Below are 24,696 nucleotides of genomic sequence, written 5' to 3'. Positions count from 1 at the left end.
GACAAACTGAAAAAAAGCAAACGCACAGGCTCCAGCTGTTGCTGTTTACTTACTATGAGCTACCTTTAGCAAAGGACACCTTATTGAACCTGTGCCCTCTGGAGGATTGTGGCTGCGCAGGGCTGGAGGCCACCTGTCTGACCCGACAGCCAGGGGAGTAGGAGGAGGAGGGAAAGGAGGAGGAGGGCAGGGAGGAGGTGGAGGAGGAAGCTGAGGAGGAAGAACTAGCAGGGAAAAAGGCACAACGCCTCTGGCCATCAGGGCTGTGCCAGGAGCCCTTTAAAAACTGGGAAGCGCCATATCTATAAGAAAGCAGGGGCCGGTGGACAGTTAGGGAGAGGAGAACCATTCTTAAGTTCTAAGGAAGGTGTGACTGCTGGCTGCTTAGATCCTGTAAGCCTACTGCTGAACAAGGCTGTCACGATAAATAAATACATGTTTGTGGACTGTGGTCTCATAAAGGCGAAGTTAAAGAAAAGGTAAAACTGGCTACACATTAGTCCATAGAAGTGTTGTGCGTAAGGGATAAGAAAAGCAAACAGCAGCTTATATTTTCTGTAGCCATCCATTCCACGTAATTAAACACTAGCACTTAGCTCTAGGGATAAGGAGGATCAGGGAGTGGCTTATTGGATAAGGAGCTGAGTTGAGGCCAAGTTTTTTTTGCTCACCTGCTGTGGGCGGAGTGGCTATAGGGGGCTGTGCTGTAAGAGTAGGACGGCGACGCATGCACAGGCATGTCATATTCTGACATACCACCACTCATGTGGCCGTGCCAGTTTCCAGTGGAGGACACTGAGGACACTGGAGAAAAAAAATGGTACAAGTTAGTCATGACCCACCAACATGTGAAACTAGAGTCAACGATATAATGCACTAGAGATTGTGTTATACATGGTGTAGTGGTCTGACCTGATGAGTAGGAGATGTTTCTGTTGTTGTGGCTGTAGGGTGTAGGCATGGTCTGATAGCCCAGGCTCTGCTGGGAGCCTCTGTCGTAGTCGTAGTTGTATGCAGCTGGTTTGTGTGCAGCGTTGCGATGGTACCAGCCTCTCAAGTGTTCGGCCACCAAAGCCTTTTGGATGTTCCTGCTGACCTGTTCATTGCTGCGGGGCACCTGACGGTTCCTGGGTGGCCGCAGCGTAGCGTACGGGTTCTGAGACATGCAGTCTATCTCGTCGTTACCATAGTGACTGTGCATATCGTAGCTATGATAAGCTGCTGGAGCGGGGTGGTAGGACGGATTGACGGTATAGTGTCCCTCCATCTCATTGTCGTACATGTAGACTCCATTGGAGTACGGCTCTGGGTCTGCGTAGCTGGGGTAGCCTGTGACGTAGTAGGCTGTTGTGGTGGGTCGAGCCCGAGGCTGGAAGGCATAGCAGCGGGTATCCGCCTGAGCCAGGTTGGGCATGCTACCCGTGTTGGCATACAAGTCTTTTCTGTGGCGGCCACGAGCTCTGCGCCTGTGGGTGTGGTTGCCGGGAACATTGTACTCCACACTGGACTGACTTGTGTAGGAGGAGCCGTCATCGAGGACCTCAGTGCTGTTGCTGCGTCTGGCTGGCGAGAAGGTCAACGTTTGTGCAGGAGGTTCAACGTCTGTCAGGAACTGAGACTGGGACTCCAGACTTCCGCTACGCTGGCGGAAATGTTGTGGAGCATCTTCTGATCTGCAATCAGGAAATACATCTGTTGTCACTCACACATACACCTACAGACACAAAAGGCCTCAATGAAGGAAATATTCAAGAGAAAAAGGCCTTACCTGAGCTGGGTGCTGCTGTAGGCATTGCGGGTGAGGAGGGGGGTGGGGGGCATGCTGCGGGCATCACGTGGCTGTCTGGAAGCCGGTTTAAACGGGCTGTTGTGGCTTGATAAGGCATCACGGTGACTGTAGTGGAGCGATTCCTGGACTTGGCCATAATTTAATCTGGAAAACAGATAAGAACAGTGTTTTCAGGGCATTTGCCTCTTCAGGCCTGAGCTTTTTAATCAAGATAAACACCTCTGCTTTCGCTTAACTTGCTCTCAAAACTGAAGCAGAAAAGCAAAAAAAAACAAAAAAAAAACAAAAAAACACACACCTTGCATGTGCTTGAATGCTGCACTTAAGTCATCACTTACACCTGAATGACTGTAATTTCATAGTCCATTGATCTTTCGTTTCATGCAACGGTAAGCATTGTTTAAAATGATCTTAAATCTCTGAAGCTGAGAGCAACACATGACCTGTATAATTTTGTAAACAGTTGTGAGGTAGCTGCCATTTTAACTAAACTTTCAAGGCCACTTCCAGTTTCCTTTTTCCTCTAAACTTGGAATTGTTGTTTGCTCCTTCACAGGCAGCGGCATGTTCTTTTCCAACTATTTTTAAAGCCGGTGCGTTTGGGCTGATAAGAGGGAGATTGTTGGAGAGGCAGACGAAAGAGGGAGGAGGTGACTGACAGGAATGTAGCTCTGGATCTGCTCTGCAGGTCTGTACTAGCTCCATGCTTAGGGCCTCAGACACACAGTGGAAGTTACAAAAAATTAATATACTCCACTGGGTTCAGTGCTAGCTGTGTACCTGCTGTCTGCATGCTGGTCATTGGAAGAGGCCCGTCTGTCTTTGTTGTAGTGGATGTCCAGAGTGTCTGCATGGTGGGGTCTTGGGGAATACTGCACCGACCTGGACCGCTGCCTCTGGGAACCGAGCTCATCATCTGGGAGATAAAAGCAATAACCTTAGTAAAACTAATATATGATAAAGGAATAGGTGGAGGGGTTGTATAGACTTGCACGCTGAGCATTATTATGTCTGGACACTCACCGTCATCCAGAGTGAGGCTGTCAGATAGAGAACTAAGGTCTGAGGGGTTGACATCATCTGAAACAAAAGACAAAAGACAGAGACAGTCCTTAGAGATGCTTCTTCTCATAGAGATTGACACTATTTAGAATCAGTTATCACTTGCAAATGAATTTGTGGTTGTTTGTGGTGACTGTGAGTACCTGCTAAGATCAGTGAAGCTCTCTGGGTGGGCTTCTTTCCTTTCTTGATCCTGTAGGCGTTGATCTCCCTCTCAATTTCTTCCAGCTTCCTTTTTGCATCCAGAAAGTTGTTTCTCCTCTTCTTCTTCACTGTCTTGCAAAGGTCGCCCTCACCGGCTAACTTGATGGCTGCTTCCACAATCTTCTGCTGTAAGGCAAACATGCTCTCCAGATTCCTCAGATGTGGGTCCTGTAGGGAAACACACAAACACACACACACAGTTAACAGGGATTTTCCCATAACTACAGCAGACTGTCAACGGCAGTCCTCTGAACAAAGACATAGACTTCAAACATCTCCATGTTGTAAGACACAATATGGAATTTATCTAAAAACATTTGTTTTTAGTGTGCTCACATATTCTTATTCACATTTATATTCTCCACATTTTCCACATTGACTTGTAGACCAGCTACAGCCCACAACAAAGTTTTCATTCAGAACATGCAATGTCAGCCTCAAAAACCAGTTATACTCCTTATCCTCATTTCAAAAAGTCAAATGATCTGAAGGATCTCCAGGTAAACAAACACACTTTATGCTAAAGTACATACACATACCTCACATCTCAAAACAAACAAAAAAAAAACATAGCTATACTAACCTCATCGTAGGGGAAAAGGTCATCCAGCTTGAAGGCCGTCCCAACACGGCGTCGAACTTGGGGAGCCTTCTCACCTGTTGCCAGGGGATACTCTTTAGGTAATCTGCCTGTAAGCTCCTGTAAATAAGAACAACCACCAGTCAGCTGAGAGTTTGAACACTTTACACATCATTGCAAAACAACAGGATAGAGACACTCACAGCTTCTCTCATGCAGATCTTTTTCAGTTCCTCAAGTTTCTGTGTCAGAGTGTCTTGAAGGTCCTTTTCTTTCTTCTTTAACTCTGCAATCTTCTCTTTCTTCTGCTCCTCGCTGACCTCAGACTCAGCTGAACCTGGAATAAGTGCACATCTGATTAACTTCAAATCACAGCCATAAATCATCATTCATCAGTGTGGCGTGGAACTGATGCCATCAGCTGATTAACTCTTTGTTTACCAGCTGAGATGAGGCTTCCATTACTGGCCATGATGAGCTGGTCTTTGCTCTCAATGCTGGAAAGTTTGCTGATGCGCGGGGCGCAGATCTCTGTGAGGTCCATGGCGATGTCTCCCGAACTTCTGGTTGTGGTCATCTTTGACTATAGAGGAGGGAAAGAGTCAGTTAGGAAAAGAAAAAAAGGGGAGAGGAGGAGGGAGAGGAGTGGTGTAGGAAGGATGGTGAGTATTTCATTTTAATGATAGCGCACTGTGAAAGTGGTGGCTCCATTTGCATGCTTGGTACTCCAAGCGCACTGCTCTCTCATCAATCAGTGTGGGCTCTATTCCTGGATGAACACTAACACATTATCTGCCTTTGAGGAAGATAGAAGCTGACTAACCTCATTTGACTGCAGCCACACGCTCATCCATCTCCACCAAGAAATCCACATCACACACCAATAATACTTTATAACAGCCCCAGTGCTCAGCAAATAGTCGTCATAAACACAAAGGCATTAAGCACCAAGCATTAAGTGTCTTCGGGGCATTGGAACAAGTTTTAATACTCGCAAAAGGACCTAGGCTGCGAACAAACTGTGCCTTTTCCTATTTATTCTCAATTGCTCTGTCATAAAACAGATGTATCCCTTCCAAACTAAACACTTAAAATTTCATTTTATATGGCACATTATAGTTCACTGAGTTGAGAATATTTAATTTTAAGCCAAGACAAGGCAAAAATAGCCATAATAATAGGCACTACTGTGACTATATCATTCTGAATACTTTGCCAGCAGTGATAAAAATCTTTCCCTCAGAGCTTTTGTATTTTCAGATTTAACTACCTAACCAACAGATAAAAACTTTTCTATTTCTGCTAAGCTAAGGACCTGAAAACCTAACATAAAGCTAACTAGCATGGGACCCATTTATATTAAAGCTGTAAACCCATCATATCCCTTTGTCAATCTATTTACACAAGTCATGGGCATGGGACACGGATCAGGCAGTGCATCACATGATGAACAGTAACTGTTACACCAGGCTGCGACACGAGCTCAGTGTGTTTCAATCATTTTACAGCCTGGTGCAGGCAAACACTATGGCTGATACTCAAATTTGGGTAATAACATTCATTATCATTAAATTAACTTAAATTTGTCAATAAAATGACAAACTATCCAGTGAACACACACACACACACACACACACACACACACACACACACCCTGATCTGTAGGTGGGTCACTCAGCACAAGGCAAGCTCTCTATGAGGGTCAAGCATCATTGTAAAAGGAGTATTAGACAATAACTTACTAAGTGTGAGTTGGCAGAAAATGTGAACGACATAAAACAAGAAAGCAGAGACTTACTTTGCTTTGCTTTCTGTCCAGGTAGAACTGGTGCTGACTGATGGCCATTGCCCAGATGGTTTTAATCAGGGAGTGGCTGGCATACCATGTGTGAATAACCAGGCCAGCTTGACCAAAAGTTCGCTTGGTCACTGTTCTACTGTAGAAGACAATAAGACAGACACTCAGTACGTCTGCTGATCCAAGAGGCAAATCCGTTTGCCCTATACAAAAAACTGAAGAGTTGATGGCCGATAAAAATCTTTTTGTCATTATGATTAAAAATGTGTTGAGCAAAGATTAGAAAATGGTTCTTATAAAATCTTTAGCCACTTATACTTGTGCCAGTTTGTGTAGTAATTTAATGAAGTGGAGAGAAGTAGTGACATGAAACTCATTTTGAAACAGACAGTGGTATTTAACAACAGCTTTGGAGGCTGAAGGAGCCACATTAAAGCTGTGTGAGGAGCAGAGGTCTTTTAGCAACCTTAGAATAATACAGTAGCCCTTGAACAGTGGGAAAGCTCTCATTTAACAGACAGGTTACAGCCATTAACATGGTGTCCTAAATGGGCCAGGGTGCTGCGGATGCCCTTCACAGTGTGTGAGTTGCAGGATAAGAACATCAGCAGTGAGGGTGCAGCAGCTAAAATGGGAACACTTCAAAAACAGGCAAAGTACCTTTGAAAATCAGTTAAGATAAATTAAGTGGTTTGCCTCCTCTGACCTGTGTGGGTCGTTCACTTCCACTGCAAATTTCTTCTCGCGGAAATACAAATTCTCCAACTGCTTCCACTGAAACAACTGCAGAGCGAAAGAGACAGTTTGGCAGAGGGGGGGGGGGGGGGGGGGAGACACATTACACACTGCTGAGTACACAAGCCAACACAGGACTATTGACTAAAATGTGGAATTTACAGTGCATAAACAGACAAGTCATTTGATACACAAAGGCTGTAAAACACACATTTGTATCCATTTGCTCAGAAAAGCTAGAAGCCTCCCATACGGGGGGGATCAGTTTCACCATAAGACAACACAACAGGCAAGCAGGTATTAAAATGACCAACTTTGTTTCTGCCTTTACACAGTTTTTTCTCTAGTCAACTTGCAACATTAGCAGCGAAACAGCTGGAGCAATGAATGGGGCTCAGGGGGCCAGGCAGTCAGGTGTAAGTTCAGGCTAACACAGGAGCAATTATAATGCTGCTGCAACTGCAGGGAGGGAAAATCATGCCAGGCGGCAGAGCAGCTTCTCATTTCATTTTGCTATGGAGGAAAACAGAGGCAGGACTTCTCTGTGTCACAATGAAACATCTGCTTCACTGACATCACACTCACTAAACAGATCTGCAGCCACTTGCCTGAGAACAACTCTTCCCTGCTCTCATTTAGAAAAAAATCAGACGCTGCACATCACTCTGGCTGAGATTAATGTAGTTCATGAAAATCGTTTTACCTTGTACCTCCCTAAATGGAGCAACCAACAACCTAAATTAGTGAGAAATTGTACCTTGTGAAAGAAATCACAAAAAACTGACACATCTTCATGTCCATAATCTATACTCAGCAAACCAACCATAGTAAGTTAATTATTTTCCGTCACAGCAGAGAGACTCACACAGTGACAGACAGCCTGTATCTTTACCACAGAAAGCACAGCAGGTACAACACCACACCACACCAGACCAGAGTATTTACAGACGCAGGAAAATTTACAGGAGGAAAATAAAAACCTACTGAACATTTAAAACAGATAATAGGTGGACATAATAAGAAGGCTTACCGTGGAAGGTTTCTGTTACTTATCAAATCCCTGCTGAATTCTCTTGGGTTTGTATCAAATCCTTTGACTGTTTCCCACAGGGCTAGAGCCTCCTCGAACAATACTCTCTCTTGTCTGTTCTCAGGGAGCCAGATAGGTGTTGCAAGAGTTTCAGCTGAGCAGGCCACGCCCCTTTAACCACCCCCCTCCTCTGACATCACAGACACCTCACACTGCCTTCAAGGCCCTTGTATTGCTCTGTGCCGCTGTCCCTCTCTGTGACACAGCTTACTTCCTTTTTAGCCAGACCAGATCAGCAGGTTGTACACAACTATTTGCTCAGCCAGGTTTTTCCTTGTTTAAAGACATTTCACCTCTGCTCTGCTTCCCGGTCACCCACTGATAAGCTATGAGCCCGTACAGACTCTGAATACTCTACTTCTGTCTGGGAAGTTCTCTGCTTTTCATGTTATACAGAGCACACAGAGCACTGCTGTATGGCCGAATCCACTATAACCATCTCCCCCACCAGGAAAACATGTTAGGAATCTGTCACTATGGTCTAATCATTAATAGCAAGAGCGCTTAACCAGGCAGAAAACCCTCCATGTACTATATTTGACTAATAACAAGCATGATAAGCCTGACTTCAGGGGTTTCTCTGGATAGTTCCATTTCATATGGATTTTAAATGTTGATTTAACACTTTACCGTACTGCCATTCCCCATTAAAACAATGCATGTGAATGTATGGTTTCTATTTTAAAATCCAGCCAATACTACACTGCCTATCAATTACACAGTCAGTCTGCCTGTGAAACAAAGATCATGGTGCTTAATGAACAATGGGAACAATGGCAGCAGGACGCATCCAAAAACCTCATCCCATTGTGGAGGGAACCCCACGCCAATTCACATACCCTGGTCGCTATCACTTAGCATCATTTACATTGTAACAATAGATAACAATGGTCAAGGCAATAAACACTCTGTCAGTGGATCATGGCTCCTATTAGAGAAACTCCACACCAGTGTGTTAGCACACTGATGAAACTAATAAATGGAGCCACCAACAAAATATGTCAAGGATGTGACACACCTCAAACTCTACAATCACAAGACCTCAAGTATGACTCTTGAAGAGGAACCGGTCCAAGAAATCAGTCTGCAAACAAGCAAGTTGTGAAACATTGACTCAACAATACAACTAGAGAAAACAAAAGTAACCATTTTCTTAAAACCACCAGCTTCATGATTTGAGCAAATACACAGAACTTCTGTATCTTCAGCACTTGTTTTTGCTAAATGTCTCATTACAAGCATGTGGAAGTGTGCCAGAAATGCCTGTGGTTTCAGATGGGTTCAGGGTGTTCATTTCTAGCTCTCACCAACAACCAAAGGACCCCCAGAGACACAAGTCCACAAAAGCATTCATGGATGAAAATGTGTCAAATGCTCTGACTCACACGCCCATACAGAAAAAGATGTGCCCCACCCTTCACGTAACACGTCACATAGCGGCTGTGGCTGGTTGGCAACACTAAACGTTTCCACAATATGACACATAGCTGAAGTTGTGAAAAGCCAGCAGGAAGGTACCGGAAGGAACTGTGTCCTATTTTGATTCATTAAAGTCTGAGTTTAATCAAAAGAAAAGAGATCAGGGATTTGTCCAGTTTTCATTTAAACTTTTTTTGCTAAGAAACTTTACAATCCTTTCAGGTCTTTCATATCATGTCATTATAACCCCAGAGCTGACACTGTCCCCCATAATAAACTGAACATTTATTTTGGTTCTGCTGGCTCATCATATATGTGGACCAGCATGTGGTCTTACAGAGTGTCCCATTACCCGCTGGGAGAAGGCCCAAGTGACACACAGAGAGGCAGACAGACAAGCCTCCCAGTTTAATTCAAGGAAGAACCAAGTCTTAACCAAGAACCTTAACTTGCCATGTGCTTCAATCCCTTCATACATCCTAGAAACACACTGTTACAGTGCTTACTTCCCCTAAATAAAAAAATATTTCTTCTTTTAGCATCTTCTTATTTCTTTAGTCCCCTCTGGATCTTTGGACTACATGATCTATTCCTTTTAATTACAGCCTGCCTGCATACACTGTCTATAGATAATGGAAATGGCAGGGTATTCATATTACTAAATATGGCACCTCTACTCAGTAGGAAGGGTGAGCTTTTGAGCTTCCTCATATTCAATGAGGAGGGATGAAACTGGGATGCATGCAGAGAAGATAATGTGAGGTTAAGCTATTGAAGCTACTTTAAAGGACACTTACAAACCTCCCAGCAGTACCAACTCTGAATCCAGCCCCCTGCCCCCAACACAGATAACTATTTTGTATTGTTTGATCAATTGTGCTCCCTCCAAGACACACACACACACACACACACACACAGATTACCATAATGAGTACAGCATGCTGACAGGGGCTGGGCAGAGGGCAGGGAGGGATGGGCTGGGTTGAATACAGGGACTGTGAACTAAGACAGGAAGCACTATCAATATTCACCAGATATAGAGGACTCCCCTCAAGGCGAAGGAAAGTAGCCATACACATCCAATTATCAGCAAGAGCAACAAAAAAGGTCATTTAAAAAGGCAACATTTTTTCCCACAACAGGAAACTGTGAGGTTCCCATGTGACAGTCCCCTCCTTGTGTGGAGGAGCTGGAGAAGGCAGAGTCTAGTTTTGATGAACCCTGCCAGGAGCCCCAACACCCTCATTGCTGTCCCCCAACTCCAAACAAGCACCCTCCCACCCGGTTGGCAAAGTGCCACCCCAACTCCCAGAAGCCCACAGCTTCCCACAGAGCACCATAATCACACCTTCCACTGGGAGGGTTGGGGAGAGACAAACTGTGGCTGCCCATTAATGCCTTCAGTGTAACAGCACACCCTGCTATGTCAACAGGCTCCTGCCCTACAACTACAGCTATGACAAGTCTAATGAAAGAGGCTGGGGAGTAAAGCTTGTTAGGGACGGTATTAAAAAACACCTCCCACCAAACGGTAATCACAGACAAAAGTACACCCTCAAAAATTGTGGTACAGGAGCAGCACATTTTTGTACATGTACCAGAAGAAGCATGTAATGGATCTCCTACACACCAGATAAAGCTATAAAGCTACAAAGACGCATCTGACAGTTTATTAATTAATTGTTTTAAGGATTGGACTACATAAAATTGACTTGCAGCAATGTTTGCATGAAACTTGTATGGCATACTGTCCCAATGATAAGCTTTTATAATCAGTTCTACACTTACACATATTTGTGCATTTTCCTCTTTTAATTCTATAAGTTGTGCTGTTTTATAATCCCTATGACATTTGCTACCCTACTGCATTTGCTTTTACACCTTCATCCTTGACTGCACACAGCGCACTCCAAAATATTTTCCCCATTTGTGTTCCTCTTCCTCCTGACCGGCATGGGAACCAGGGACTTAATCACTCTTATTTACAGTTTGGATGGATCATTAACCAGCCAGCAAGAAGCACTGGGGCTGAAAGCTGAGATTTCAACTGGTGATTTAAGTATTTCAATAGTGCTGCATAACAAATACTTCCACAGAAAAAAAAGAGTTAACTTCAAAAGTAAAGACTTTCAGTTTGATAAACCAAGTCACGTTTATTTACAAAGCCCACACCCTACGTTAGTCCCAGAGGCCTTTACAACATGTACAGTAAATGAAACCCTGTATCCTTACATCTTTGACATGGATGAGAAAAAACCACACACACACACACACACACACACACACACACACACACACACACACACACACACACACACACACACACACACACACACAACAACAAACAACAAATGACAAATGACAAAAAAATGTGTCTCATGCAGTGGATTTGCTTTTCCTTGAAATAATAACTTCAAATGAAAACTAAGGCAGATCAGGTAAATAGAGAAGCTGTAAAATAAGGGCGACCTACCTTTCTTGGTTTCAGCTTATCCTGCAAATCGTACTGGCCAATGCCTTTGTAGCTGACTCCTAACCACCAGGGTATTCCTTGCTTGTCCTGCATGAAAGCACATACACACCATTCCACCACTCATTAGAGGCAGCTTTATTGGTGGAAGTTTGAAAAAAAAAAAAAAAAAAAAAAAAAAAAAAAGGCCTGTTACTAAAGCAATTACCCCATTAGGCTCACAGCATTCGCAACACAAGTAGAGATCAAATACATTAAAGGCCTTCAAATCTCTGCAAGCCTGACTGAGTCATTTAACGCCACTATTTGATCTCCTCACACACCTTATTTTAACAGGATTTGGTAGAGAAAGTTAGCAGATGCTAGTAAAAAGCAAGGAAAGTTTGAGGAATCACTTGAATCACGCTCAACTAACCATGTAGCAATGATTGAGTGGATTCCTGATTTAATTCTTTTGAATTATTTAAGGTTTAATCTTATACTATATATACTCCTATAGTATTCTCTTATCCCACCCAAGCAGACTGAGCTGCTTTAGCTACAGGACAGATTTTGAACAGGAAATAGTCTCATGATTAAAGCATCAAGCAAAATGCTATAAAATTAAGTGAATAAAGGTTAGATTGGTGTGTTAGATTACATGCAGAAAAATAAATGCAGACAGCATGCTGACAGACGCTTTGTCAAAGGCTAAGCTACTGTATGACTCAGGGCACCACTGTTACCTTCACTGGGTAATAATGAACTCCATATGTCGGCAAGGACTCCGCCAGGGCCAGATACCTTCAGAAGAGGAGGAACAGGTTAAAAGGAATTCATCCACTTACACTTCATCACTGTCAACTGGTGGCTGTTCAACAACAGACAAAGTGGGATTTAAGCTACAGTCATTGAGAAGCCACAATCATTTGCAGTGGCAAGCTGATCGATTTGTTTCAGGGCTGTGACAGACGGAGGGAGAGTCCATTGATCAGTTCAAGGGCACAAATCATCCGAGTGCAAATGACCCGGGGTTGCTCTGAGTTGCAGTCCTGGGAAAAACACAGTGGAGGACTGACATCCTCCCAAGGTTGGCCAGCTGCCTACTCTAAGAGCATCTCCTCTAATTAATGACACATTCTCGCTTGGTGACAGCCAACTCTTATAACAACAGCCACCACAGTGCAGGCACATGAGGTTAAAGAGGAGGCCTAATGTAGAAGAGTTGTGTAATCAGAGGAAGTTGTGTGTAAGGGACAGTTCATTTAAAGAAATATTTTTTTAAAACCATAAAGACACTGTATTTATTTCCATAACTTACTTCACAATGGCTTGTCCTCTGGTCAGTCCCTTCAGTTTCTTGTAATGTTCAGTCACTTTGTCCTCACTGCAAATGGATAGATAAAACATTTAACAAGTGCTAAACATTCAAGCCACAGAGGGATAGTTGTGAGAGGGCCCTTTCTTTGACACACACTCTGTCTGCTCATGCAGAAAATGCAGTCTGGCCTACTGGCCTGCTGATGGCTCTCATCCTCCTCTCCTGCAAATGCATCCCATTTACTTCCCACTGTAATCATCCCTTTTAATAGCATAGCGACACTGCAAACTCACTGCGGCTTAACAGACAGAAAGAGACAGGCGTGCACATGTGCTCACCCATGCACCATAAGACTATAATTTTAATTTTGATATTAAACTCAATGTAGCCGCTTCACAGGCTGCAGCAGCGTCAGATGACTATTAAACCAGAAGAGGAGGGGCAGGTAGAGGAGCAAAAACAGCAGTGTGAAGAGAAGAGACAGACACCAATCTTTCAGACAGTGGCTGTCAGCACCTCCCTGTGCTCTCTCAAGGCTAATGGGCAAATGTAATTAACACAACCCAGGCATTAATTAGTCACCTCATCAGAGGCTAAACTATCTGCCAAATACAAGGCAGGTCAGCATGCACCTTACTGCCCAAATTGCTCCTCTGGGAAAACTGCATTGTACCACCAGGTGTTACTGACCACTGAGGTGATTTGACATCTGAATTGTAAGCGCATCTTGTGGAGGAGGGACTGTGGTGTTGTTGAACTACAAGTATCTGTAAGGTTGTGTGCGATCCCCAAAACTCGACTCCCTCTCCCATGCATTTTGAGGTTTTCAAAGACCTCAAGAGGTCAGATATCTTACCAGTAATTGAGAGATGGGTGCTCCCTTAAAACTCTGGTGGGCAGAACTGGGAGCTCCTTTAGGTCTGATCTGGCAGTCTCAGCACTGAAAAAAGAAATATCATATACAAACTTTAAGAACAGCAAATGTATTCATTCACAATAAGTGTGTCCTTTCTAGAGCCATTTTGATCGGGGAAAAGAGTCCAAGAGACCAAAATGTCTAATTACCAGCTCTCCTGCACATGAGAATCTGTGTATTCAGCACTGTGAAGTATCCTGTTAGGACCTTAAAATGACTGTTTTCATACCATAAGGAAACTAAAGGTAAATGTTTACACAAGAATCTCAACCGAAAGTCTAAAAATGTGTAGAGAACAGTTCTCCACATGTTTGTACTTTCACAGTGTGGTTTGAATTTCATACTTAAAGGCATGACAGCAGTAATTCATGTTTGCAAACCTTTAGAAAAGGTGCAGTCTCAGGATATTGTTTTCATCTTTCTTATCTATAAAGAGTAGTACTGCTCGCCAAGACTAAATTTGAGCTTCACTCATGTCTTGCCAGACTTCATTTATAAAAGCACATGCAGGGCCTTTAAGTCACAGGGAGTCTTTGAGGGGCTTGGCAAAAAATCTTTTCAAAAATATCAAAACCATTTTATGCAGGTTCTCACCAGCACTGCACTTCACAGTTATCGTATGTACTGTAAGTTAACTAAAGTATTTTGATTCATCTTCACAGTTCAGCCACCATGACAGATTCAGCAGGTACAGTTCTCACCCACAAAGTCAAACTGCCAAAAAATGTTAAGTCCGGGCTTCAGGTGTCATAATAAACACAGCAACTGGCCATGTTATCTGTACATTGTGGTGTTATTGTCAAGGTCTATAATGGTGAACTATGAGTCACTCCCCAACATCATGTAGGAAGGAGCACTGGGTCTACAATTTCTGCTGGACAAAAAGGGATCTGGGTTGGCGGGCCAGTGCACTGGAGACCTGAACAAAAGCCATTCACAAGCACTTGGCAGCCTCTGCCTGTGTTGAAAAGTATTGTACGAGCCCCAGTGCTGTTAGAAAACAGTCTGTGGCCTCTCAGACAGAACTCAGATGTGTAGGTCAGACCATGTGTAGTCTAAACTATAAGAATATCTTCAACTACTACCAGCTAAGTCTTTAACAATAACCTCAATATGAGAAAATAAAGTATTGGCTGAGTTTAGATTAAAAACCATTTGTCCTTAAGTTGCCTTTTATGAATGTCAATTTAACTCTAATGGAATCTAACAGTCACTAACATAGTAGGACAAAACCAAAATGATCCAGTTATGTGAACCAGCTTACTAGACAAAAACAGAGGTGAGCCGCTGCAAGGGCAGAGGCACTTGAATCACTCTTCCCTGTGGCTGCCTCTCCTAGGTTGACTGGGTTTTGCTGCCACGGCACCTCGCTGTGTGTTTGATGGCATACATTTTATGGGGAGCTGGGGCCTGGCGTTGTCGGGGTGATCTACTTCGTAGCCATGCTGCCCTGTCAGCAATCTGGAATTCATTACTACGTCTGTTATCTCCCCGCAGCCTGCAGTCTGGGGGCAATTCCTACACTCGGTACAGCCCAGCCCAGTGCAGCCCACTCAGAGTGGGAGAGATAAAACTCATGTGTCAGCTATTCCACAGGGCTGAGACATGGTGACTGTGGAGGGAGCACAATGAGAGAGCCTGTTGATGTGAATGAGCCACTAACTAGAGGCTACACCTGCAAACAGAAATGAGGACTAAAACTATCTGGGTGTAATATTAGTTCATTTGGATACAATTAGAACACAACTGGCATTGTGTTGATCAAAGTTAATTCATTATTTTTCTGTGCAAATATAATGGCCCAGACAAATATCTCCAGGTCACTGTTGGAGCTGATTACAACTGTACAAGACAAATAAAAACCCTCTCACTAACAAAACTGCTAGTGATAATTAAAGACATTAATCAATTCAGGGATTTCCTGTGTTTCCCCGCCATCCCTTTTATCATCCTCCAAAGAACAGCTGTAACACGCAATAATGTGTGAATCATTATGGTTAGAACAAGATGCACTGCAATATTATCATAGCAAAGGGAATTCAGATACACTACAAATATAATGTAAAACCTGATGGTGCATTAATTCAATGCACAGCAGGGGGCTGGCCAGCACCACCACAATAACATGACTGCATTGAATCCTCCTGACGCCAAGTTGTCTATCATTGGACAGTGGGTCTGGCTCATCCCTCTTAAGGAGAAGGAGGTCTCCCTAACTCCTCAACAGCTAATCTCACTGCTCCAGGGCACTTTGCTGATACAGTGTAGGAGACACATTTATATTGTATGCTTTATGAGCGGATTTCTCTCACAGAAGTAGAAAGAAAGGACATCACTGACAGGACTGAGAAATACTGCCAGAGGACACCGGGGGATGCACCAGTTCAATTATAATGTTAGATCCTGGAGCCAGTGCTCTGGTAAAGTAAGAGAACTTTGAGGATAGCACCTTTACTTTACCATTTTCCACATATTCCTCCAAGGAGGAAACAAATATTCCTATAATTGTTGTCAATTGGCACAAAACAAATGCTCCCAAGTGCCTTACAACTTAATAGAGACCATAATCAGAGTGAGCAAGGGAAAAAAGTATCTGTGCAAATAAGAAAAAGACAGCATGAGTTGGACACCCTCCCATTCTCCCTGATTCTACCAGATTTGTTGGCAAGTTGTCTTTTATTGTGCTTTCAGAGTCAGCACAAAGTACAGCCCATCCCCACACCTACACAAACTGAAAGTTCAAACTGCACACTACACATTAGGGTGAAGTACTTTTAAATCAAAACACAAAGGCATAAATCTGCACTAAAGCTGTAATAAATAATAATGAACATTTATCAGCTCAATCGCAGTTTTAAATAGCAGGGCAGTTAATGACCACAAGCAGATGCAGCCAAGTTATGCTCTTCTTTTTTGAAACAGAACAAAGGCAGTGGCTGACAAGAGGTCAAACTGCATTTTCAGCATTGCATATACCACCATTCAAACCATACACGTGCAACTCCTTACAGAGCACAAATCTTTGTGTTCACATAATGGAAAGAGGCCATTAGAGGCAAAGCACGGGGACAGCACACAGGTTGTGCTGCTTCAACCTGCTCAGCCGCTCACTCAGACAGAGAAGTGTTTATTAATGGCAGCCAATGCCCTTCACTCCTATGGCTGGCAAAAAAAACAACAACCTTATCACCAGGTCAGGTCTCTGACAGCAAGGCCCACTGTGAAAACATTATCTCCACTAGTGAACAGATTATGGAGGTTTAGTACAGAATCTCCCAGCCACTGTCATCGACCAAATCGTGTACACTTTGTCCATGTATTTGGACAAGGGTCACATGGGCTGTTTTCGTCAAGTTATGTGACATTTATGAAGAGATGATGCAATCACATGTGGAAGAGCAGCCTCTGTAAAGCTTTGTTGAAACTGTAAACACTTTGAATCTGCCTGTCCACCTTCACAGGCAACTGTGTGACAAAAGACCAAGTGTTCAGATTTTAAAGGCAACCTTTGGACCATGTGGATGGCAGCAAGCCAGCAGGGGTTCAGGTCAATATCACAGGAGCAAAATCAAGGGAATTATTAACTGAGGGAAGTCCAGTGTAAAATTAAATCTGAGCCTTTCAAGTTGAGCATTAACTGGCTGTACACATCTATTATTTATACACTGAGCACTGACTAAACAGCTTGCCTGCAGATTCCAGTTGATTAAAATGTGTATGGATGCTTCTGTAAAGAGTACGGCAAAACTGTCAAGATATACTGGACAAAAAAATTGTGTCTTTAGTCTCTTCCCAGCTTAACTATCTTGTACAGCTCACTCAAAAAGTGATTTTAATTAAAAGTTAACTAGATGTAACAAAGACCTTTTAAGCAGACCTTTCTGCATTTCTTTCATTCAAGGCTTTTACGTTATAATATCGATAACTTCTTACCTGGTGTAATTTCCTTTGGCCTCCTTAAAAAGAGAAAATAATAGTTAGTTAACCATTATAAGAAAGTACAACACTAAACTGACCAATATGCTAATGTTAGCCAACTGCACAATTGCACAGAGGTAATTTTACACGATTGAACGTTCACACATTTATGACTACATTTAAATTTTTCTAATGATAAACACTGCATTGAAGCACAAGTTCATTTTAGAGGACAATGGTATATAAGAAGTCAGCTTCTTTAACACTGACTCAAACCAAAGCAGCCTACAGAGACAACTGTTTTCAAACGCTGCGTACCACGACCGTCTTCATTCACATTTAGGGTGAGTGACAAAATTACAATCTGGAAAGCCTGCGACAAACTCCTTCTTACCTGCAATGCGAATGCGGCTAACTTGAAAACATTTTCACTCTCGACTTCGATGGTCTCCTGTTGTAAAAATGGTCAAATTAGCATGTTTTTTTTTTTTATCGAGAAACATTCACGTACAAAGTGCAGCCTGTCCGAAGCACTTGACTTGAGAGAAAATCTTCCCGTCCCGTACCTCGGTCCCACCGTTACCGACTGAACCACTGCCGCAGAGACAGTACGGCGTTTAAGACTGTCCGGGAAGTGTTCTCAATACCGTTTTTTAACTGAGTTATCGTGATAATTTATATAAATGGCAAAACACACACTGGTGCATAGAAATCCTAGATGAAGGTCCCGTTTGAGGTTAGAGCCCCCACCAGCTAAGTGGTACGGCCCGAAAGCAGGTTCAACAGTCTCCGTCTCCCTTGGTGACCAGTGTGCTCTCCCCGCGAAAAAAACTGCACTGCAACGTCTGCTGCCTTCAGGCGCTTCTCGTACAGTTCCATGTCGCCGTTCAGCAACCACCTGGCCACATCCACACTACTACATTTTAATTTTCCACCAAGCTTAACACACTCATCGTAGGCATATATCTCTTATCGCTGACATATAATTGATGTTTGTTGTTCGTAATATTATTTAACACAAATATCACTACTTCACGTTTTCAAATTGAAGAGAAAACACTAATATTGCTGCAGGGCTCATGGAGATTTTTTTTTTTTTGACCTTGGGAAGTTAATATTTGTACTGCATTGATCTCAATATACAATCAATACCTATACTTAATATATTCATACATCTAAATGATAGTCTGTGCCTGTACTTTTTTTTTAATCAAGCTGTGACTGTTGTGTAAGGTCTTTGTTCTGCTGGAATGGATGCCAAACAAAAACATACGATTTACATGACACTGAGCCATTAACTTTGATTTTTAGAAAATCGGAAAGCACTTGAACGCAGCATTCTGAATAGCTGCTTGACAGTATGTGGTCTTGAGTTGTTTTAAACATGTAAATATTGTGGGTATGTATTGTTTAAACGAATTGCAGACATCAGAGACATAACAACAATCTACAAATATTACCACAATAAACTGTTTAGAACGTTGTAAATGCTATGGTATGTATGCACAACTTCAGTATACAAACAAAAGAGGATATTGCATATCAATACGAAAACTGTAGGCTATAGGAAATACGATATTTTTACTATGTGCTACAACAAAAGACATTTAAAATATTGCTTTAGTAGGTATTCTGTAATATAGACACAACAACAGTTACAGACGAGGTTAATCTTGGACAACAATATGTTACTGTCTGGCCATCAACCCCAAACTGAATGAAATCTTATGAAAGCTAATCAATAGTCAGATTAGGCATCTTCTCATTAGACAATCAATGACTGTGTGCAATGATCTGGAACTAAAGGACATGCCAACTTTGGTTACGAGATACAAAAAGAAATATATGAGACAAATGAATGCTTAAAAACACTTACATTAAACACTAAAGATTTCGCATTCAGGAAGAACAGCTCCACTGTAGTGTTCTCTTTCAAGAAGGTGATCTTCTCAATATAAAACCTGTGAAGAGTTTATAAGCAAGGTTCCCGTCAATGCATTAATGTTTCAACATTACCCGCACGTGCACTAAAGTGTGGTATGGCAGTCACACAGCAGGAGCTGAGCTGTGTCTCATCACTGCCACCTGTTGGCCAGGACACACCCTGGAGGCCATGCCATCTGCTTCTATCATTCACAACTCGGTCTTCTGTGTAAAACACTGAGATTTTCAGTAGTATGGGCTGATGTGCCCCGAGAAAGGAGACCAGTATTCCACATTTCACAAGCTTTTGTGAGAGCACTCACCTCACAAGGAACTTGAGCTCCAAAGGCCCCGAAGTCTTGGAGAAATCATGATCAAGGACTTTACGATCCAGCTGGAGCCAGTTATTCTGACCGCTGAGCAGGAATTAAAGAATAAATCATATGTTGGAACACTGCTATCTTAATTTTTTCTCTTTTCTTTCCTCTCTTAAGGTCTAAGGTTTTTCTCTCCTTCTGCAAACAAGGACTAGTTATAAATCAACTAATAACTTTGATTAAAATAAAATGTCTTAAAATAACAGACAGGCACGCACAAACTCCTAGGTCATTGCACTTCAAAATAAATGTACCTTGTATTAAGAAATGTACTTACGTGTCATCGATGAAGCACAATCCGAAATATTCTTTCTCCTTCAGGTTAAAATGTGAGGCCACCAAATCTAACAGCTCGCGGGACAACAGCTTGGGCTGGAGAGTTGAGATTAAAACACAGGAGCTGAATTTAGACCATTTGTTCAGTAACTAAAATGTGAACACAATGAGAAATGACAGCGGGAAAACAAAAGTGTACACAAAACATCTCACTGAGAGACAAATGAATCAGATGAAACAGACAAAGTACCTGCACCAGCAGCTCCAGATCCCTGCCATCGAGGAGGTGGACCTGGCAAAGACGGCCTTCAGTCATCTACAGGGAAGAAGAAGACCACATGAGACATGTCAAGTGAAGCAGCAGTCGGAGCACGCTGTCTCCACCTCTACCTGAGCCTGTCCCCACACAGCCATACCTCCACTATTTTAGCCCAGGGATAAAATGGCTGCATCCCTTTTGCAAGTGGAACAGTGACTCACCTCAGTGTCATGTTTGTCTTTGTGCTGAATGAATAGGTAAGAGGAGCCACCGGGCAGATTTCCACATGGGTCCCACGCTCCAAAAGATCAAAGTCAACGTAAGACCATCATCCTTATTTTGTGTTTAAAACAAGTGCTGCGGAGATATTTCAGCCATAAATCAGCTCTTTATAAGCGCACCGTGAATTATAAACAAAGAGTCTGAGGTTCTTGTCATTAGGTCCCATATACACTATTGTCTTTTCACCCTCACATCCTTCCTCTGCATCAACACTGGTCTATTGAAAATCCCTGAAATTTCATCTCACGTTTTCCTCTCCTGCAAAGCAACCACGCTACAAGACAATGACATCCTGCTGCAAAGTTTAATTGAATTTCCACTCTATTGTTTAGACAAATAGTTTTAAGAATCAGTTCACTGCAGTCAGCAGAACTGCCTTTCATGCATGACAACCTTTACATACAATCTATGAGAACAAGACAGAAATGTTATTGTGTGGTGATGAATAACAGTCAAGTCATATTCCAGTGTCTTGAGCTGATGCCAACATTCAGATTCATATTCTGATATTAAAAACATGTGTGACTCCTTGTTCAAATTCTGATGACACTGTGTTTATACGGTTTATTAATTAAAGCCACTGTGTGAATTTTAAAATTACTGACTTTGCTGCCCACTGGTGGCGACATCAAAAAAGACACTGTGGCAGACCGCAGCGCATATTGATACACCTGAGTGGCCTGAAAGCAAAACATAGACAGCATCAATTTTCACAGGGGTTGTTTCAGTTTTCTACAGACAACAACTGAGTTTTGTCAGAATGATCTGACAAATGCTGTAATTACATTAACATCTGATACAAACTTGCTTTAATTCATTACGGTGCCTTTTAGTGGTTGGGAGCTTAGTGCAAAGTCAGTTCCACCATTCTGTAAATCTACGCTGCTCAGTAGTAACAGAGGTAGCTCACTACTGTTTGATGTCAGACACACTTGGCTGAACCTCATTGCCAAGAGTGTGTGTTTGTGTTGCCTTGTTGCTGTTTGCTGCCCAGGAATGTGTCCCAGACGCCTTTTTATTTCGGTGACTTCAATAAAAAACATGTGGTGTCCAACTGCTTGGCCTCTGTGGTGGAAAGACAGGGTCATGTTGACGTCCAGTGAGGCTGCAGGGCGGGAAGACACTTTCTGGCATAGTTTTAAACTTCAGTCTACCAGGACATATTGTTCTTGGCACCACAACAAAGCTGTCATTTCACTTTTATACTGTACAAGCTACTTTTCCACTTTGCTGTTTTTCAACGCCCTGAACCTCAGTGAGATTTACGGCTCTGTGGGCAGAGCTTACTACTCAACAAAGGGTTTCATGTGCAGTCACGCTTACTTGGTAATATGCTAACTTTTGTTCCGAAGCCACAGATTTCAATGTCCTACCCGCTCCCTCTACTGTAAGTCCAAATATGAGCTGCGCAGCGGGGACAATGTTTTAAAGCTCTGTATCTCAGTGGTCCAAAAGAGGTATGAATCTTAATCGTCAAAAATAAAAATAAAAAGTGAACTAATCTCAATGAAAGCCACACCTCTAGGTGATTTGCTTCGATGGGAAAATGGCCATGCCTGTTCATTACATACAGTAAATTCCATAGTTAAAATCAGGGATTAATCACTATAGTAACTCTCTGATGAATTGTTGAGGCTGTCCAGGGAACAATCGTTCCAAGAGCCTATCTGTCAATGCTGCATTGTTGTTAGTCAGTGACATCAAAACATGGAGAAATGGACAAAGGCCTTTAGTTACTAGTCTGATTTCAAGCTCGCAGGCAGCCAGTGGGTTTTAAAATTCACCTTCAAAATCTGTGCATGTGACTCAAAATCTGTTATCTCTCTGTTTTCCCTATGTCAGTGCAGAGTTCATAAAACAACAAATGTATTGTTAAAAACACTCCTCATAACAGCATAGCCCTATACAGTACTGTAGAATATTCACAAAGGTGTTACCCTCCTCCACATCAGTAAGAAAGTAGCGCTAAAGGTTTTAAAGACAATTTTAGCCTGACAGAAACTGCTCTCAGTCCTGCTGGAGAGACGACCTGGGCTTCAGAGCGAGGTCTTCCATGATGAAAAGAGAGGTCACAACCGTGTCACAGAGGTCATCCCCCCGCAGTCCTATCATTACGGGCAGGGAGCCCCATGGTGCTCTTTTCACATGACCTTCAGCCACTGACCTGCTCAGGCTGCGCTGGGCCCACCCTGCAGCTCTGATCAGGTCTACAACCCACCACCTCACCTGCTTAACCACAGGTAGCCACAAGGTAGGCTGAGTAGTTTAACACAGTGGTGGAAAGTAACTAATTACATTTACTCAAGTACTTTACTTGAGTATTTTCTTTTTATTCGACTTTATACTTCTACTCTGCCACATTTGGGAAATATTGCACTGTTTTCTCCACCGTGTACATATAAAAGACATTGTTATGAGTAATTTTTCAGATTAAGATTCTTAATTTAAAAAAATATGTTCAGTTTATAAAATATGCTGCTTTGCTACAATCAGCTCCACCCCAACCAATTACAACATTAAAATATTCCTTATCTGTTAAATCAATACTAAAGTTCCACTAATATAATAATATACCAGGGTTATTTACCATAATGAGTACTTTACTTTTACTTTCAAGTTCTGAATACTTTTTCCACCTGTGTACAGAGCACATGTGATTCTGAGGGGAAAGCTTTCTGGTAAGTTGCTTAAAATTAAAGGGACCTGATACGACCTTGTGTTATTCTCACAACTCTTTTAGAGAGAAAACAAGGAACTCAACTTAAGTTTATTTTAAGAATGTCAGGTGTTCTGTGCACTTTAAAAGGTGTCAGAGCAGGAAATTTGTGCTGTTTTACATAACTCGGAATATTTGATCTGAATGAAACTGAGAGTGGATTATTTCACTCATTGCAGAATTGGTGAGGAAACTGTTACATAAAAACATCCTGAAACAGAGAGTACTAAATGTGATCTGACTCAGAATACAGTTTCACATGGCAGTGTGCTGGGAAAAAGAAAACAAAACTTATACTTAATCCCTTTCAAGTTTACACAGAGAGCACATGAGGAGGATGTGTTCACCACACAGCCAGCGCTCAGGTGTTCCAGCAACAATGCTTTTCAAAGACTACTTTGAAAGTTCTCCTCTTCAGCCAGTGAAGATCAAACAGCTGGTCATGCTGCTTTCTAATGACTGCCATATGTGCCTGGAGAGAGACCCTTGTTAAAAAACAGGCTTTAAAACTCAACAAGAGGCAGCCTGCGCCTCCTCGCAGTCATACAAATACACACAAGCATACACTAATGAGCCAAATGAGAACAACTGACTCACTTCATTGGCAGGAAAGCTGCAACAAGATCACAGGTAATATGAAACATAAAAAATGTTATCAAGAAACTCTATCTGGCAACAAGTAATTTATCACATGTGCTGTCAAGAAAGCAATAAATAAAACTCCTTCTTTTTAATTAAACCATTTGTGCTCCCACTGATCAAGGAACTGTCGTACCTGGTAGCATTTCCCAATCCTGAACCAGGCCTCTAGGAAGCGTCTGCATGGCATCAGCCCGCGGTTGTACCACCTCCTCAGGGTCTGATGTGCCAGGCTCCAGACGAGCTGGCTGCCCGATGCCACCAGGTCCTCCATTCCACGTATAATGCGCACAGCCATGGCTGAGTGCCTTTTCTACGTTTCTACTGCTGACACCTCACAGATTCAGCACCAGGAGAAGAGATGATCTGCAAACCACTTTGTTTTGCTTCGGAGGAATAAGCTGAAAGGAGCATCTACACTCCAGCGTGCACACACACACAGCCTACTATGTCTCCCCAGCTGATGTAATGTCAGTGAGAGTCGGCGCTCTGGAGAGGCTGGGGCAGAGCAGCATGCCTCAGGCTTGGTCCTGGGCCCCGGTCCAAAACACTGCCTCATAGAGTGCAGGGGAGGGCAAGACAGATCCATGAGGCCCCTGCTGCAGAGGCTCCAACTCCCCTCCACATAAACACACTTGTATACAAACACAATGTACGCAGAAACAAACTCCGGCTGGCCACTCAACCTCTAAAGCCATAAATACTTTGAAGTACGATGTTGAAAATGTTTTGTTTAGCTGATTTTTTTTTCTCCTCTGCAAAATAAAGATCCCAAAATAAAGTTGCACCAAAATATGCACAGTAAAGCCAAAGCCAATGACTTCATCTTTTATTTTACTGTTTCATTTCAGCATGTATTTCACTTTCATTGTCTGTGAAAGGGTGTGGGAAAGGTCTGACACTTTGTCTGGGATGTGGGAGCAATTTCCTGAGGAGACCAGAC

General features: G+C 42.6%; 1 protein-coding gene across 6 annotated transcripts in view; it reads right to left on the bottom strand.

Annotated features, from left to right (window-relative positions):
* Window positions 1-24,696, bottom strand: part of frmd4ba (FERM domain containing 4Ba) — a 41,819-nt gene that overhangs the window by 2,091 nt on the left and 15,032 nt on the right. For 3 of the 6 annotated variants that reach the window (XM_071495483.1, XM_071495481.1, XM_071495482.1), the window contains exons 2-22: window positions 20,108-20,173; window positions 19,859-19,953; window positions 19,528-19,620; window positions 19,158-19,242; window positions 17,676-17,732; window positions 17,297-17,319; window positions 13,304-13,387; window positions 12,448-12,513; window positions 11,873-11,930; window positions 11,151-11,237; window positions 6,140-6,216; window positions 5,434-5,572; window positions 4,077-4,218; window positions 3,839-3,972; window positions 3,639-3,755; window positions 2,995-3,223; window positions 2,813-2,869; window positions 2,570-2,705; window positions 1,769-1,933; window positions 913-1,673; window positions 672-804 (exon numbers count right to left, since the gene is read on the bottom strand). In XM_071495483.1, coding sequence (XP_071351584.1) covers window positions 672-804; window positions 913-1,673; window positions 1,769-1,933; window positions 2,570-2,705; window positions 2,813-2,869; window positions 2,995-3,223; window positions 3,639-3,755; window positions 3,839-3,972; window positions 4,077-4,218; window positions 5,434-5,572; window positions 6,140-6,216; window positions 11,151-11,237; window positions 11,873-11,930; window positions 12,448-12,513; window positions 13,304-13,387; window positions 17,297-17,319; window positions 17,676-17,732; window positions 19,158-19,242; window positions 19,528-19,620; window positions 19,859-19,953; window positions 20,108-20,173 — 2,804 coding nt within the window. Of the gene's footprint in view, window positions 1-53; window positions 303-671; window positions 805-912; window positions 1,674-1,768; window positions 1,934-2,569; window positions 2,706-2,812; window positions 2,870-2,994; window positions 3,224-3,638; window positions 3,756-3,838; window positions 3,973-4,076; window positions 4,219-5,433; window positions 5,573-6,139; window positions 6,217-11,150; window positions 11,238-11,872; window positions 11,931-12,447; window positions 12,514-13,303; window positions 13,388-17,296; window positions 17,320-17,675; window positions 17,733-19,157; window positions 19,243-19,527; window positions 19,621-19,858; window positions 19,954-20,107; window positions 20,174-24,696 lie in introns of all 6 variants that reach the window. The other 3 variants (XM_071495479.1, XM_071495478.1, XM_071495480.1) reach the window with 2 other exon arrangements.

The sequence above is a fragment of the Trachinotus anak genome, unplaced genomic scaffold, assembly GCF_046630095.1.
Source record: "Trachinotus anak isolate AG129_WGS33_773 ecotype Australia unplaced genomic scaffold, CSIRO_AGI_Tana_v1 ptg000013l, whole genome shotgun sequence".
NCBI lineage: Eukaryota > Metazoa > Chordata > Actinopteri > Carangiformes > Carangidae > Trachinotus > Trachinotus anak.
This window is presented reverse-complemented; position numbering and strand designations above follow the sequence as displayed.